At 50.5% G+C, this 16865-nt stretch overlaps 3 protein-coding genes across 3 annotated transcripts; all 3 read left to right on the forward strand.

The window, feature by feature from the left end:
• Positions 1-1943: 1943 nt before the first annotated feature.
• On the forward strand, positions 1944-5213 carry LTR84_011034 (uncharacterized protein; the record flags this gene model as incomplete). The annotated part of the gene is made up of 1 exon (XM_064854567.1): positions 1944-5213. The coding sequence occupies one exon, from the start codon at positions 1944-1946 to the stop codon at positions 5211-5213; it is 3270 nt and encodes a 1089-aa protein (XP_064709293.1).
• A 2151-nt stretch (positions 5214-7364) lies between these two features.
• LTR84_011035 (uncharacterized protein) lies at positions 7365-9127 on the forward strand (the record flags this gene model as incomplete). Its single annotated transcript, XM_064854568.1, has 6 exons — positions 7365-7367; positions 7427-7471; positions 7534-7626; positions 8038-8542; positions 8606-9001; positions 9069-9127. 6 exons carry the CDS (start codon positions 7365-7367, stop codon positions 9125-9127), a joined length of 1101 nt encoding a protein of 366 aa, XP_064709294.1.
• A 3723-nt stretch (positions 9128-12850) lies between these two features.
• LTR84_011036 (uncharacterized protein) lies at positions 12851-14649 on the forward strand (the record flags this gene model as incomplete). The annotated part of the gene is made up of 4 exons (XM_064854569.1): positions 12851-12956; positions 13010-13341; positions 13395-13986; positions 14039-14649. The coding sequence occupies 4 exons, from the start codon at positions 12851-12853 to the stop codon at positions 14647-14649; spliced, it is 1641 nt and encodes a 546-aa protein (XP_064709295.1).
• Between the last annotated feature and the right edge of the window lie 2216 nt (positions 14650-16865).

The following is a 16865-nucleotide window of genomic DNA, read 5'->3' on the forward strand; positions in this document are numbered from 1 at the left end:
CGAGCACGCCCTCGACAAGCTCAGGATTGTAATGGATTGGCTGTCATGCACCTGTGCACAAGCAAAACCCTGGATGCCTGCAGGTCCCGAGTACGGGCATCCCAGGTACAAGAATAACGCCATAGGCCAGCAAGAATGGTCGGTTGTCCTCTTTCATGACGGGGTGATGTCGAAGCGTCATGGCATGATAGGGTCGTTTCGCCAGCCTTTACGGCCCGGTCAGAGGCGGAGTGAACTGTTTTAGGTATCAGGGGACCACTGACGTCGCTCGAGCGGATAGGGAATGCCTCTGTCTACAAGGACCGTGTTTGATGCGGGAGAGGGATGAGGTGCGAACGACTCTTTCTCCTGTTGTATATCTAGATACTTGGCTAGCTTCTGTGACGCATTCAGCGCGTCTCACACATTCATTAATTTGCTTGCAACTTGGTTTGGCCTTGTTCTAAACTGGACCTCTCACCAGGTTCAAGGGTTTTTCTTGACGCTATCTTGTCTTCGGGAAGGATCCGGGCTTCAGGAGGGAGGGCATCCACCCGTCTCATATCAACTCATATTGCTTCGCCTTAGCTGACTTTCGCTGGTCAAGCGCTCACAAGACACGGAATCTCTTCCAGTAGGTAGTTGACATACCTCGTACCGAGTATTCTCCAGCGACCAGTTCCAAGGCCATACTCCACTTCCTCATGGTTTGTAGCTTGATGATACATGTGAAGCGATGATGAGGAAACCTTCTATTATTTTTATATAGCATACCTGTACATTACTACCCAAGCATTCACCTTCTTGCTTTCATATCCCACGCGACGGTGGTCTTTGTGACTAAGAGTCTCTTCACAGGGGAAATTAGAGATGTCTTTTCGAAGTTAGATCACACTAATTAAGGTATCTAGGGTACTTGACAGGATGATCCTCCAGACTCCAAAGCCGAGTAGGAATAGCAGATCCAAATGCAGGGGTTTGGGGCTAGCTACGGATAGTTGTTGGCAAATCCTATACGGAGTAGTATTACGTTTTACAGGACAGGTACTCGGTACCCCAGACCTCACATTATTACTCCTGTAGTTGGCTTTGTACCACTACTCAGTGCTTGAAGTGAGCATTATCAAGTATGCAATGCCGCAGAACCAGGGTGCTAGAACAGTAGGCACCGGGGTACGGATACCTCGGACTCCGTGTGAACAACGACTGTGAGTAACAGAACCCTCGAACCTCTTTTCAGGTGATCGGATCGGCCGGATCAGCTTGTGCTTTCATCTCGCAAGGGTAGCAGTCTAGTGAGGTTCGCCTTGCCAAAGATACTTAATTTCCGAGGTTCAGGAATGAGAGCACAAATCAGTTCTATACCTACTTAGGTACAATTATCGTTGTTGATAAGATCGATTCATACTTATACTCTCTATCTCACTTGCATTGCGCAGTGGATTTAAGGGCGAAATCGATACCTTGTACCTTGTAGTTGAGATGTACATCGTCCGAGATATCTTGCGCCTAAGCAAGCCTAGGAACAACCCCGGAAGAGTCGGCCGCCACCACAAACTCGTGCCGTTTAGGGTCCAGGAATAGGGGAAATTTCTCTGTCTTCTGGGGGAATTGGCAGTGATTAGCTCAGCGCCTCTGAAGCCAAAGGGACTCGATATGACGCACTACGTCAACAGATGTGACATCTTGCCTTCTCCATCCTCATTCACCACGGCTATTCCCTTTGCCTGCACAGAGGATCCTTCTACGTTCTCACATACCGTGCCACTTGGTCATAAACGCATTCAGTGTCCATCTACAGACTGCATTCTCATACCAATATCCCATCTCCTGCTCTCTGCTCAGTCAGAGCACCAATCGATGCCATCCCCATCACGAACAATGCGGTGAAGTAATTTCATCTTCTGCTGCCACAGTCAAAGCCCGAATATATCATACCTTCTCCGCTTCAATCTTATGATCCGATGGCTCAGGCCATCTCTCCGGTGGTATCTTCAGCCGTGGACTACGATGCCACCGCACACGTCGAGCCTCCACCCACAACCTTTCCCTATCCTGAGTCCAACATACGGGACGAAGATAGTGCGCGCCTTGAATCGGATGCCACTCTGCACGAAGGAAATGATGGTAGTCGTGAGGAACCCTTTCCGCATATCACAAGTCCCGAATCGACATCTGAGGGAGAACGGGAACGACCCCGCCCTGCTCCACGGAAATTTCAAACCGACCTCGTGCAACCAGTCGCACCAAGGCAGCTCCCCCCTCTGCGAGCACATTACTCAGCGTTAACGAATAAATTCGATGATACTACACCTGTTTCCAGCGACGACTCGTCCTCCGAAGATGAATCCGGACCAAGAATTCATAGATCATACACTCAGCAAGAGAGCAATGTCCTTTCGAAATCCCAGCTCAACCGGGTTCGTACACATCCTCGGGACCGGGGATTTACGGTTGGAAATGACTTTTTTGAATCTTCTAGCCGTATAGCTAGAGATGGAAGGCTGAGGATCTCTGTCAATGAAACAGCGAACAGTGGATATCTGGCAAAGGCCCTTGGGGCAACCATTGAGAATCACCTCACGCCTCATAGTGCGCAAGAAGAAAAGGCCTCTCAACAGGCAAAGGCCGACTTCCTCCAGGCCAAATCGAACTTGGTGGTTCCCCGTATGAACATAGTGATAATGGTTATTGGTAGCCGTGGGGATATTCAGCCATTCCTGAAGATAGGAAAAATTCTGAGAGACAAGTACCACCATCGAGTCAGGATTGCTACTCATCCGACCTTCAAGAAATTCATACAAGAGGAGATTGGGCTTGAGTTCTTTTCCGTGGGTGGCGATCCGTCAGAGCTGATGGCATTTATGGTCAAGAATCCCGGGCTAGTGCCCTCCTTGGAAACCGTCAAGGCAGGGGAAATCGGAAGACGAAGAGACTCCATGTACCAAATGTTCCAAGGCTTCTGGAGAGCCTGCATCAATGCGACGGACGACGAAACCGACACCGCTAACTTGAGATTGATGGGTGCAAATGCCCCCTTTGTCGCTGATGCTATCATCGCCAATCCCCCATCGTTCGCTCATTATCATTGTGCGGAACGTCTAAGCATCCCACTCCACCTCGTCTTCACCTTTCCCTACTCACCCACGCAAGCATTTCCACATCCTCTGGCCAATATCAAGGCTTCCAACGTGGATCAGAGCTACACGAATTTCATGAGCTACCCATTGGTAGATCTGATGACATGGCAGGGTTTGGGTGACCTTGTGAATCGATTTCGTACTCAGACACTAGGCTTGGAACCTGTGTCCACTTTGTGGGCACCCGGTCAACTGTCTCGCCTCAAGGTACCCATGACTTATCTCTGGTCACCTGGACTTGTACCGAAGCCTCGCGACTGGGGTCCTGAGATTGACATTGCAGGCTATGTTTTTCTCGACCTTGCTTCCTCCTACCACCCTCCAGACGATCTTTCGAAGTTCTTGGAACGCTCCGACAGTCGATCGATCGTTTACATTGGTTTTGGGTCTATTTCCGGCATTGATGACCCTCGTGCTTTTACTGAAATGATCTTTGAAGGTGTAACCAAGGCAGGAGTACGAGCAATAATTAGCAGAGGGTGGGGAGGGATGGGTGACGGCATGGATAAATCCGACGACATTTTCATGGTAGATAATGTCCCCCATGATTGGTTATTTCCCAAAGTCGACGCTGTTGTCCACCACGGAGGGGCTGGTACGACAGCGGCAGGTCTAAGGTATGGCAAGCCTACACTGATCGTTCCATTTTTCGGAGATCAGCCATTTTGGAGTGCAATGGTGGTCAAGGCGGGTGCTGGTGCGAAGGAGGCACTCCCTTTGAAGAAGCTCAACAGCGACAAGTTTGCTGCAGGAATCCAGGAGTGTTTGCAACCAGAAGCCAAGACCAATGCAGAAGCGATTGCAAAGAGCATCGAGGAAGAAGGGGACGGCGCAGAGAACGCGGTCGACTCGTTCCATCGAGCGCTAGATCTGGACGCAATGCGTTGTCAGGTGTTCAAAGATCGCGTGGCGGTCTGGAAAGTGAGACACACCGACAACCAGATATCTGCTCTCGCTGCCGACCTATTGGTGGACAATAAGCAAGTACAGTGGTCAGATCTGCACTTGAGAAGAATTCGAGAATGGACCGATTTTCAGGGGCCTGGGGAACCTATCACAGGGGCTGGAGGCGTGTTTGTCTCTGCATTCCATGAGGCCTTTAAAGAACTCTGCCGGATGCATGAAACCACCAAAAGAGACTTCAAAACTTACGAGAAACGCCGCCAAAAGCAGAAGAACAAATCTGTGGCCGATGGTCTCCTCCTCCCAGGGCGAATCGCATACGCAACCAGAGGAACAAGCGTCGAAATCCAGAGAAAGGAACATGCACGACTACAGCAAGAGATGAACTTGAGTGGCGAGGCTGAACCATCCAAACATCCACTGTCACTGACTCGAACCAAAGGAAAGTCACAAGAACCATCAGAGCTAACTCGGGTAACGAGCACATCATCCAATGCACCACCTGCTGCAGTGACCATCATCAAGGATGTTAGTCATGGAATTGGTCGTTCCAGTCGAGCCATCATTTCGATGCCAGTCAAGGTATTCAATGCTACAGCCCTGGGATTCCACAACGCGCCTCGGTTATACGGGGACAAAACCGTCCGACCTGCTCCTCAAAAAATCACTGGATTCCGCTCTGGTACCAAAGCTGCAGGAAATGAATTTGTTTTTGGTATTTACGATGGTGTGACAGGCCTCGTGCGACTTCCCTACCTCGAAGTTCAGGAACATGGTCTCGTCGGATTGCCCAAAGGAGTGGCGCGTGGTGTCGGGGGGTTCATCTTGAAGCCAACATCTGGGATTCTTGGACTGGGCGCGTATACCTTTACGGGATTCCACAAAAGCATGCGGCGACGGTTTCGCGACACGGAGAAAACAGATCGTTGGATTCGACGAGCAAGGATTGCGCAAGGACAACGAGACTTTCAAACGCTCAAAGAAGAGCACCAAGATAGTGCTGCGACACCATCTTCTGATCGGCAGAAAGAATTAAACCATGTGCGCGATCATGCACTGAGGCAGTGGAAGACGATCGAGACGGAACTTGTAAATGAAGCTCGCGCCAGAGAAAGTCGCAGTTCCAAGTGGAATTGGCAACGTGAGCAAAGTCCTCTGGTCGAACAACAGCAGCGTGCACAAACAAATTGAAGCGATTCTCTGTTACGAAGCAGGGGCACCACGATCTCAGAGACGATCCGACCGCAGTTTGAGGCCTTTCCGAAGTCGACAACAATGATGTTTGTGCTATGAGCCGGCCCTTCGTTGTTCGCCCCGAGCCCAACTCAGAGTCGCTTCCCGAATTGGAGAAAAAAGTTTCTGGCTGAGGGGTGGCAGATTTCCATGGCATGGCATGTCATGTCCTTTAGTCGTGGACTGGAGTTGGCCAATCGAAGCAGCACGATAAGGTCGAGGCCCACGAATCAAAACCGAGGCAGGGATGCAGACAGAGTTTAGACCCATGAACGGCAAGAAGCACCGTGACGCCACCATCAAAGTTGGGGAAAGTTTCGATCGGGCCATGGGAATTGATGATTGAATATGGATTGGAAACCAAATATCCTCAATAGGGTGGCATTTGGTACGGGAACGGGGGGATTACCGATGGCCCTGCAGGGTCGCAGATTGAGCTCTAGCAAAGAAGGGGAGATCGAGGCGTGTGCTTTTTACATTTCCTTAGACTATTAGAGATACCCCCATCAGCAACATCTTTGAGCAGACATAGAGTAGCATAATTGAGTTCTCATATTCGTAAATGCCTCGGAACTTGAATCGAATTGCTTTTGGTACATGAGTTATCATATGGAGCTACCTACCTAGGTATTCATTTGCCGAGGTGCGTCCGGGGGGCTAAAAGAGAATACTACTTTTGTCTCAAGGCGACAAAGACGTCTAAATCTGGGTGTCTGGGAAGGTCTGAGCTCGGTGTGAAGATAGCGCGACATAAGCAATTCCGACGGCTCATCCAGACTTGGTCCTTGCCATGTCCCCGAAACAGCTAACGGTAGGAATCTGTGCACGAGTGAGAGTGAAAAGTTCGAGGTCAGCTCGGGTGTCATCAACTTGGGCAAGATGATCACCACGAGACTCTTGACACGGTACTCGTGCAACTTCCAAGGCAGATATAATTGGCGCGGCGACCACACACAAGACACGAGGGTGGCCTTTGATGCCTCTATGGGAAACGTCATCACACCACTTGGTTCACGAGCTGATCATTATGTGCAGGTTGCAAGCTGCAGCAGCACCTGGCACCCGGCACGGCTTATTGCCATTTGGTATTATTCTCCACAATTTGTCTTTGCCTGAAGTTGGAGCTGGGTGAAAACGATGGCAGTACGGGTAATAATGAATGATTCAAAGGATTCCATGAGGAATTTCGATCGAGTCAACCGAAATGGTCTTATCTCAACATGACTGGGGCATCAAGTGGATCGGATAAGTTAGCTCGAAAGGAGGGGTGGAATCCTTGAGTTGGTCCGTCGGTACTCGTCACCCACGTTTGGATGTTGAGTCTTGGTTTTAGGCGGTAGTGGTGGAGTGCATTTGTTTGCTCGCGTTTCAGTTAAACAGTCCCGCCTAAGAGCTGACTATCCATGCTGTGCGCTCCAGGGCCCCTCTGGCTCCTACAACGCCTGAATGCCTTGGGTGCCAGGTCGCCCCTCACCACACCTGCAAGTAGTAGCTGTTGGCTGGTTAGGCGTGCGGAGCAACCACTGGATCAATTGTCCCACGACTTGAATCTGGATGTTTTATATTGAAGCGAGCATTGGCCCGGATGGCTAAGATAATTGCGGAAAACGTAGGATTCACGGTTAATGACTACGAAGAGTGAACGGGCCGAGAGTGACCCTTTGACGTTCAACATTATTATGATTACCACACTCTGGGGCGTGGCTGTTCAGGCGCAGTGAAGCCCAGCAGCCCACCGCCGCGCACCGGGAGTGGGCTGGTCAGCTAAGAGAAAGCAAAGTGACAAGGGTGGCACAAGAAAGTTGGGGTGAATTGGGAATCCCTGCACCTGCCACCAATCCAAATCCACATCCACAATCGGAGCTTCTAGGACGGCTTTCCTTTGTTCTGCTTCAACTCTCATTGATTTATTGCTTCTGTCTTTTTTTTTAAAAGGCCAGGCTCGTCCCTTTCTGATCATCCTCACTCTCACTCTTGGACAATACATTTATTGACATCCCCATCCCCATCCCCATCCATTCATACCTTCTTCAACTACAAAGTCGGTATCGTTGATTCTAATATTCGTCATACCCCTCTCTCCCTTCCCCCACCTTTCTCACTTTCGTCATGGTGAGCCTTATCTCCCAGCACGCGACTCCAGGAACAATGGAACTAATGATCTTGTGCAGGCCGCCGGTGTCGGTGAATCGACTATCGTCTCAAATGCCTCCAATGTAAGTCTCTCGGAAAGTCTTTCGCTTTGCCAGCGGAACTGGATCTGACTCGATTTCTCTAGTTGGCAAAATACATGAAATTGGACCAAAGAGGAAAGGCTCTTGCTGAGTACATTTGGATTGATGGCACCAATGGCCTTCGAAATAAGACAAAGGTAAGCAGTCTTGTTGCATTTTCCATCTCACTCATACCACCATCTTCTCCTACTCGCACTCCCAATCATACGGTCAAAGTACCAGTGGCTTCCCGACGGGTGGCATGCGATTATCGTGTTTACTACTCTGTGGTAACACGAGAATGGATTCCCAATTTATCCCACGCCCTGCAGCCGAACCTTTGAGACGGCTGCGCTAAAGGGCGCAGTGGCTCCATTGAGCCACTACTGGGAGCACCGACACTCCGCCGCGCATTCTTCTGTCATGGCCACGGCGGGATTGGCCGAACTCTCGGCACGACGTCAACGCCCACCGAAAATATTTGCCGCGCTCACGGCTTAGCGGCAAATTGACACATCCAAATTGATATGACTTGCAGATGAACTCCCGACTAACTTGGCATTTTCTAGACCCTGGACAAGGCTCCCAAATCCGTCGATGACCTCCCCGAGTGGAACTTTGATGGTTCTTCCACGCTCCAAGCCCCGGGTGACAACTCCGATGTCTACATTCGCCCCGTCGCCATGTATCCCGATCCCATCCGTCTCGGTGACAACGTCTTGGTCATGTGCGAGACCTGGGATCCTGATGGGACACCCAACAAATTCAACTTCCGACATGAGGCCGCAAGACTGTTGGAGGCAAACGCTGCACATGAAGTCTGGTTCGGTCTAGAACAAGAATACACTCTCCTCGGCCCTGATGGATGGCCATATGGCTGGCCAAAGGGTGGTTTCCCCGGTCCTCAAGGTCCTTACTACTGCGGTGTCGGCACTGGCCGTGTCTACTGCCGTGACATCGTCGAGGCCCATCACAAAGCATGCATGTATGCCGGCATCAACATCTCAGGCACCAACGCCGAAGTGATGCCCGCTCAATGGGAATACCAAGTTGGTCCTTGCGAGGGCATCAACTGTATGTTTTGGACTCCCTACAACCCCCCTCAACTTTTTACTGATCTATTTTTTCTTCTTCTAGTGGGTGACGAACTCTGGGTCTCTCGATGGCTCCTACACCGTATCGCTGAAGAATTCGGCGCCAAGGTCTCCTTTGCTCCCAAGCCCATTCCCGGTGACTGGAACGGTGCTGGTCTCCACTCCAACGTTTCCTCCAAGGAGATGCGTGCAGAAGGTGGCATGAAACACATTGAAGAGGCGATGAAGAAGCTCGAGAAGCGTCATGCGGAGCACATCAAGGTGTACGGTGAAGGCAATGCCGACCGTATGACTGGTGCACATGAGACATCCAGCATCGACAAATTCACCTGGGGTGTTGCCAACCGTGGCTCGTCAGTCCGTATTCCTCGCGCCTGCGCCCGGGAAGGCAAGGGCTACTTCGAGGATCGACGACCCGCCTCCAACGCCGACCCATACCGTAAGACTCTCCCATTATCTCCTCCTGCTTTTCATGACACAGTTGGACTAACACATCTTTTGCACAGAAATCACCGGTATCATCACCGAGACCATGTATGGCTCCCTGCCCGAGGAGAAGTTTTAAGCGCGACCGACCTCTTTTTTACAATCATGACGATGCTGTTTCACACAAACACGCCCCCCAAATGGAAAGTGGAGTTTTGACGGGAAATGAAATACAAACTGAGCGAAACTTTTGTTCGATTACCTGCAATGCAAGATCTTGCAATGAAAGGCTGCACTTTGATGGTGTTGCAGCCTTCCCCCCACCACCATCACCACCGTACCACCACCCTTAGATATCATTATCACTACTAGTAGATAAGACTCGAATCACGAAAGAAATCATTTTGAAGAGAAAAAAAAAGAAAGACCGATTCCGTCATTGTTGTTCTTCTTGTGTATAAAGACGCCTCTCATAGTTGACTGAGTGCTACTCTACGTAGTCCTCGTCTGGCCTGATCTGGTCGCAGCATATAAAGTAATTTGTCCTCCAAACACTGGGTCTTCCACCACGGTTCCATGGTTGGTTGGCTTCTACCAAGATAATACGCTATCCGTAAAGTGTCTCTCTCGGTAGTCACTTCGCTTGCACATCATTCGCCAATCGTCACCGCTTGTGCAATTGACCGGTCTTGCGGGTTGTAGAAAGAATACAGGGACCGAGGGATGGTATTTGAAGAAATACGAGTATGAGTATTTAGATATGTATGTGTAGTCCAGGGTGGATGCGGGAGAAATGTCGATCAGGGGACAGACAAACGAAACGAGGCTGCAGCATCGAACCATTCCAGATTCCTCCGAGCCAGTCACACTCATTTGGAGAGTAGTGGCCCTTGGAAGAGCACTATATTAGTGGTGAGCTGGGCAAACGCGAAGGCAAAGGCAAGGATACGGCACAAGCATTGATCCAGACATGGGAGACATATGACGGGCAAGGATAGAGCTTTGGGAATGGGAGGCTGCTCAGTCAGTCATCTCTTGGTTCGAGATCGGATTGAACCGGTGGGGTTGAAAGCACGTGGGAAGGCAAGGCCGTCGCAATGGCCCGGTCCCTGGCTGGCTGGCTTGGAGGGGGGAGTTCCTGTGCCTGTTCCTGTTTCGATCAGGCTGCATTCTGCAGGGGTTGGACCGTGGGTGTCCATCAGAGTTGGTCAGCAGCACGACATCGCTGGTGTGCTTTTGCTTAGGGTGGGGGAGGAGAGGGAAGAATCCGGGGACTGATCATTGGATTGGGACACACAAAAAAACCTGGGGCAGGGCTCCGCCGACTTCGAGGCGGTGGGCTCGTGAGCTGGGGGTCTGAGGCCTAGTCGTCTCCGCTCCGCTCCTGGTTGATCGTCTGGAAGAGAAGGGTTGCTCCCCATTCCGCGATGAGGAGACGACGAGAGGAGACAGAGTCATGTCCCATACCTTGGTTGACTTGTTATCGTACAGTGCCCATTATTAGCCTACCTTGAAATGCCGATGGGTTCTCCTTCCATCTTCGATCTCTTGAGATCACCCTTGGAGACCTTTGGAGTCCATTCGAGCTAAGGGTGCTCAGATTCTATTGGCACATTGTCGAGGATTAAGAAACGAGATTGTGATCGCTTGACGTTGCTTGACATCATGACAAGTCTCATGTAAGATAAGGCATGCAGGCTGATCACCGATTAAGCATTAGTGGAAAAGACTGGCCTGGATTGTCAAAGATAAGGGCCTGAAGCGAATGGCGTTCAGTAGTTCCTGCGATTATTGCTGGACGGACATCGTTGCCGTACATGTTTTACGGAGTAAGACTTTGTGAATCGTGATGGTAGGGTCTGGATCTCGATGGAGCCATGAAGAAGAGCATGGCATACAGAGATCGAAAGGTTGGTCTCTTGAAGACAGTTGTAGATGCACCTGTCTCGCTTACCAGTAAAATTTTCAGCAGCGATGACTTTGAAAGAAAAAAAAAAAAAGGTCTTCTCCTTTTCTCGAATTCAAGACCAACCATGCTTCTGGCAGTTTGATCAGGGGTCTTGTGAGCTGTTCAGGGCTCAGAAGCCAGTTGGTAGGTCGCTCGTATGCAGAAGCAAACACTGGTAAACCCCAGGCTTCAGATCATGAACCATCCATTTAGCCGGGGAAGTGTGCATGGCTCCAGGCGACGAGGAGCTTTGTTGCATGACAAAAAGGATGTGTGTTCTCCAGGATAGGCGAGGAGAGATCCAATGAGCTCACGTGCTCATGGTAGACGGTGATTGGATCCAAGTGTCAAAGATAAGGATGGAGTCGACTGTGACCAGGGTTTAACGCACTTGGGCAGATTGAGGGTCTTGCTGGTCGCATGCTTCATGCAGCCAGCCGATTCGTAACGATAGCGTCAGGCTAAGACGGCCCTTGCATGAGCCCGGGAAATGGCGACCACGGGCGACCACTGACGCCCCCGGGCGACCTCACCCGATCCTCCCCAAGAAGCCTCAGAGATCCACCGATTGACCGATGCTCCAAAGATAAGGCTGCTTATGCTGATTGGTTTGACTCAATCGGTTTCTTCTTCCAACGTCGATGAAATGAGTAAACCCTCATTTCTCAAGATACACAACTGCCACCTTGAATAAGAAACCCCGTGCTGAGGAATAAAGCCTGACTTGGCATTACGAGACATAAATCCCCCTTCTGCGAACCTGCCCGAGTGTTGGAGCGATCAATGCCTCCGATGAACCGTGGTTTGGTGCAGATGGTATTCTCAACGTTTTGAGGCTCAGGCTCTCGTCACGCAGCAAAGGTCAAGCTCTCTGAGTATCAGGGAATATCAGCGACCCCCGAGGCAAGCATACGCCAAACCTGATAGCCAAGAGCCGCCGTGTCCAGTGACAGTCGTTCCTTCCTCGCATGGAGCATTGGAAATCGACATTTGCAATTGCTTTTGTTGCTTGATAACCAGCGGCCAAGACTTTTGGCGGGCTCGGCGCCGGGAGATGTGGAAAGGGCAGCCCCCGGGCATGCCAGACATCTCGCTCCATTCTCTAACCTGACACCAAAATAAAAGCAATTCTGTTCGATAACAAGCTTGGCCCGAACCACTTACGGCTGCAGCCTGCAGCTCACAGGGCTCGGCATTATGTTCGATGCCCATGCTTGTTGACCTCGAACCTCATCTTTCAGCTCCATCCAATATCCATCCACCTCAAGGTTCACCAAACAAGGCGTTTCCTCTTTCTGGTGGGCCCCAACTTCCCGACTAACCAAAGTGCACAGATGTTCTGTTGTCTTTTGGGACCAACCTCACCGAAAAATAGCACCCCAAACAATCAACTGACATTGACTCCACTGATCCACGCCACCCTGGTTACATGACACGGTTCGAGATTCTAGCTCATCACCACCATCGTCTACCGATTCTTGTCCACAGCTCAACCGACAACCTGCTGACTATGACGCCCATGCCCATGCCCATTCCGACTTCGCCCTGACCAGTGACCAATTCCCATTTGCACCTTGCATCCATTTACACGTCTCAGCGTCACTTTCTTTTTCTCAACTCGTTTCCGGCCTTAGCGACCGAGAGAGAAAAAGACTTTGATATACCTCGATCCTCATCCCTCTCCCCTCCCCTGTGAACTCCGCCTCTCTCTCTCTCATTCCCGTTCGTCGTTCTTGTTCTTTTTACCTAACAAGAATTTCACAACCCTCTTTCCTTCTACCCACGTCAAACAGACATCCATTCTTGACTGCATTGACATTCCACGTGCCTGTCTTGCTTGACTCCGAGTGGTAACCACCTCAAATCTTAAGCAGCGGCGACCTCGCCAGTACGACAACAACAGCATCCTCCACCATGTCGGAAATCTCGGACTACCTCCCTTCATATGCCTCCTACAACTGGACTGGCGCTCCAGCCGATTTCACCCTCGCCACCAACTCGGACAGCGGTGGTGATTCGAGTATGTTCCTTGATCCACGGTGACGGCTACATGCTCTAACACAAATTCTACAGGAACCGAAAATTTGAACAAATGGTACCAATCCGGCGACACTGCCTACATCATTCTCTCCTCATGTCTCGTCTTGATCATGGTACCGGGTCTGGGATTCCTCTACTCTGGTCTCGCACGCAGAAAGTCCGCTCTGTCCATGATGTGGGCTTGTATGGCTGCCGGCAGTGTGATCAACTTTCAATGGTACTTTTGGGGCTATTCTCTCACCTTCTCCGCTTCTGGAACGAGCGGCTTTATTGGTGATTTGCATCATTTTGGTCTGAAGCATGTACTGGGAGCCCCCAGTCCTGGTTCGCCTCTTGTTTCGGGCCTGCTTTACTCCTTCTACCAGGTAATTGGAACCGGCTCAACCCTCTTGCTACCATAAGCTAATCTTGTCCACAGATGCAGTTTTGCTGTGTTACTGCGGCTATCGTTGCCGGTGCTGTCGCTGAGCGAGGCCGACTCCTACCTTTCCTCGTCTGGACTTTCCTGTGGGCAACTCTGGTCTACAATCCCATCGCATGCTGGGCGTGGAATGTCAATGGCTGGGCATACAAATATGGCGTCATGGATTATGCCGGCGGCGGTCCTGTCGAAATTGGCTCTGGTCTCTCTGCTTTGGCCTACTCAATGGTCCTCGGAAAGCGACAGGAGAAGATGATGCTCAACTTCAGACCTCACAATGTGTCCTTCATTCTGCTTGGTACGGTTTTCCTGTGGTTTGGCTGGCTCGGATTCAACGGCGGTTCATCTTTCGGTGCAAATCTGAGAGCTGTAATGGCTTGCTGGAACTCCAACTTGACTGCCACTTTTGCCGCCGCCACCTGGGTTCTTCTTGATTTCAGACTGGCCCGAAAGTGGTCCATGGTTGGATGGTGTTCAGGCACCATTTCAGGATTGGTCGCAGCTACTCCAGCATCCGGTTATCTCGAGACCTGGGGAAGTGTGGCTCTCGGTATCACGACCGGTGTTGTTTGCAATTTTGCTACCAAGAGTAAGCTTGTCACCACCACTATTTCTACCGCAATGCTAACTTTTCTCCCCAGTCAAGTTTTGGATTAGAATCGACGATTCCATGGACGTGTTCGCTGAGCACGGTGTCGCCGGTATCGTTGGGTTAATTTTCAATGCACTTCTTGGTGTCGACTATATCGTCGGTCTTGATGGTGTCAATACCGGTGGCGAGAACCCCGAAACTGGCACTGCAATCGGTGGATGGCCTATCGGCAACTATCGCCAACTGTACATCCAGGTCGCTTATATTGTCGCCTGCTCCGCCTACGCATTCGTGGTCAGCGCAATTCTTGCCTATGCCGTCAACTTCATTCCTGGCCTTCACCTGAGAGCGTCTGAGGAAGCTGAACTTCTTGGTATGGATGATGATCAACTAGGTGAATTCGCCTACGATTATGTTGAGGTTCGACGTGATTACCTCGCCTGGACACCTTCAAGCAAAGATCAGAATGGAGTCGACCCAGATCTGCCTCAAGAACATCGCCATGGAATCGAGGAACATTCAAAACTGATCAAGAACAGCAACGATGCTAGCTCAAGTTCCAACAACGCCGAGGGCTCTCTTCCGGCCCAGGGAGACCGCCATGCAGTTGCTGTCGAGGACCAGGAAAAGGCTCAACATCTCACCGAACGTCCAGAGTAAATACAAATCGCCAAGTCTTCTATTCTCCGGACTACGACTCAGCAAACACGATTTGGGCACAAGGCTGCACTTTCTACGTGGCTAGGGTGTACTTTCCAACGACCTTGGATGTGATTGATACCCCTCAAGCCTAATATAGTGCATATGAGCTGGACTCTGGACTATTCTTTCAATGATTCCCTCTGCGCAAAGACTACTATTACTACTTTTCTTTAAATCGTGAGAAGCGTTGCTATATAGGTGCTGGGAGCGAAGACGGTATTTGTTATACATATATATGTGCTTTTAAAAGCTTTCTCTGAAGCGAAGGCTGTCCTATCAAATTTCATCTGATCCATCAAGACACGCGTTCCAGAATTCCCATCGTTCATAACTTGTCTCGCGCAGGCCTTTCCACATGTACTCGGGATACCAGCTCATTGACTGACACTGAGATGTCAACTGTGTTGAACTTCTAGCAGTTTCCTGATCAGGCATGTTGACTTGATTGCCAATAATGGAACCACATGCAACGAGAATGTCCACAGCTGAAAAGAAACGAGGTTTCCAAGTTCGATAGACAAGCCAAGGTTGGCACGGTCAACTAGTAGCTGCCATCAGGGGTTTCTTTCTTGAGCGAGCACCTGAAATGGTATCCACAAGCGGTACTCGGTTGTGAACTCGTCACCACCAAGGCTCCGACTTTTTGCTCGCGTGATAGACTAGGTCCTTTGTAAACCTGCAAAACTGAGCGTTCGGACTAGTGTCCCCTGTGGGCCTTCCCTAGTCCATTAAGTAGCCTTGCACATACTCGTAAACTATTTTGGTCAACTTCGGAGGTGTTTCACGGATCCGTAGTGGTGGTTTGCTGACCACTCAGGAGTCGTGCGTCGTGTATTGCCCAGGCTTATTCCGAAGGAGGTACCGAAAACGGATCTACATGTATGGACAAGGACGTTTGTAAACACACCCAATCTCATCGAGTACTTTCTTTTTTTTGAGCGGACCGTCCGCATTCGTTTTTTCAATCACACCCGCAACTCTCACGGTCGGTATTCCCATCTATGTATTCATAACCGATGATTGACACAAGCCTGAGTCAAGAATAAATCTCGTTCGGCTGTTCGTGTTACGAATTATCAATCATCCTGCCCGGACCCTACGGCTTAGAGTATCATGTGCTTTACTTTACTCTTCTTTTCCGAGCGGGTGATCGTAAATGGTTTGAACATGTGCAAAACGTGGCGTTTGCATACCCCAGCCTGCGCAGTCACTACTTGGTTCTCGACTGAATTTTTAGGGCCGGAAGGCGGTGCACACGAACTTACGAAGTACCTAATCCTCGTTCCAAACATGGCACATACGTGGCTGGCTTCGAGGCGTTTGGAGATAAGAGACGACAGCGTCGCGGTGGGTTTTCCACACGGCCGACATATCATAACCTTGGGTCAAGGGCAGCTTTCTTGTTCATCGCCCTTCGATAGTACGAGGCTGTCTAAAAGTCGCGTCGTATCCCTCAACAGTGGTATTATCTCTAGTCTACAATTGAATGCATACACCTTTCCTGCTCAACGGAAATCACTCCAGCCCACCCCACCCCACCCCACCCCAACGCAAAACAACATACCACACCACATCACTATTTTTCATGGGTAGAATACAAACAAGGCTGCGCCTATTTGCTGGCTGGGGGCCCGAACATTTCGTGAACAACGGACAAGCCGAATCCGGCAAGTCGAACGACATATGTGGTTAGCGCGGTTCGGGTGGCGCTTTTTTGAGGCCTTGTCATATTGGAGCCTCGTAGCCTTGCTCCTTTTCTTTGTGTCCTGACAAACAAACTGGCGTGGAACCCGGCATGACCTGTCTGTGGGAGGCTTGCCCGATACGTGACAGAATCTCGCTCACGAGTGCACCTTGGAAAAGTCGCCAGTCGTAGCTGTGAGGCTTGGTTCTCTTACGCTGTTCTTTATCACAATCACTCGAAAAGCCGTGCCACGCGGTCGATCGCCACTCTACGCAACTTCACGAAAGGCTTTGGATGCAATTTTGCTGGGTCATGGAATCTAGACAGTACTGCTCGATCTGGTAATGCTGACTGTTCCGCTCTGGCAGGGTCGGCACAGAAAATGCGAATCGCCAAGCACCATATCCGCACGTATAGATGATTGTTGGCTCATAGAAACCCTCTCTAGGAAAGCCCTGTGTCCTGAGTTGGGTAGTGTTGGAAGTCACAG

Source organism: Exophiala bonariae (assembly GCF_035927105.1).
Source record: "Exophiala bonariae strain CCFEE 5792 chromosome Unknown scaffold_5, whole genome shotgun sequence".
In the NCBI taxonomy this organism is placed as follows: domain Eukaryota; kingdom Fungi; phylum Ascomycota; class Eurotiomycetes; order Chaetothyriales; family Herpotrichiellaceae; genus Exophiala; species Exophiala bonariae.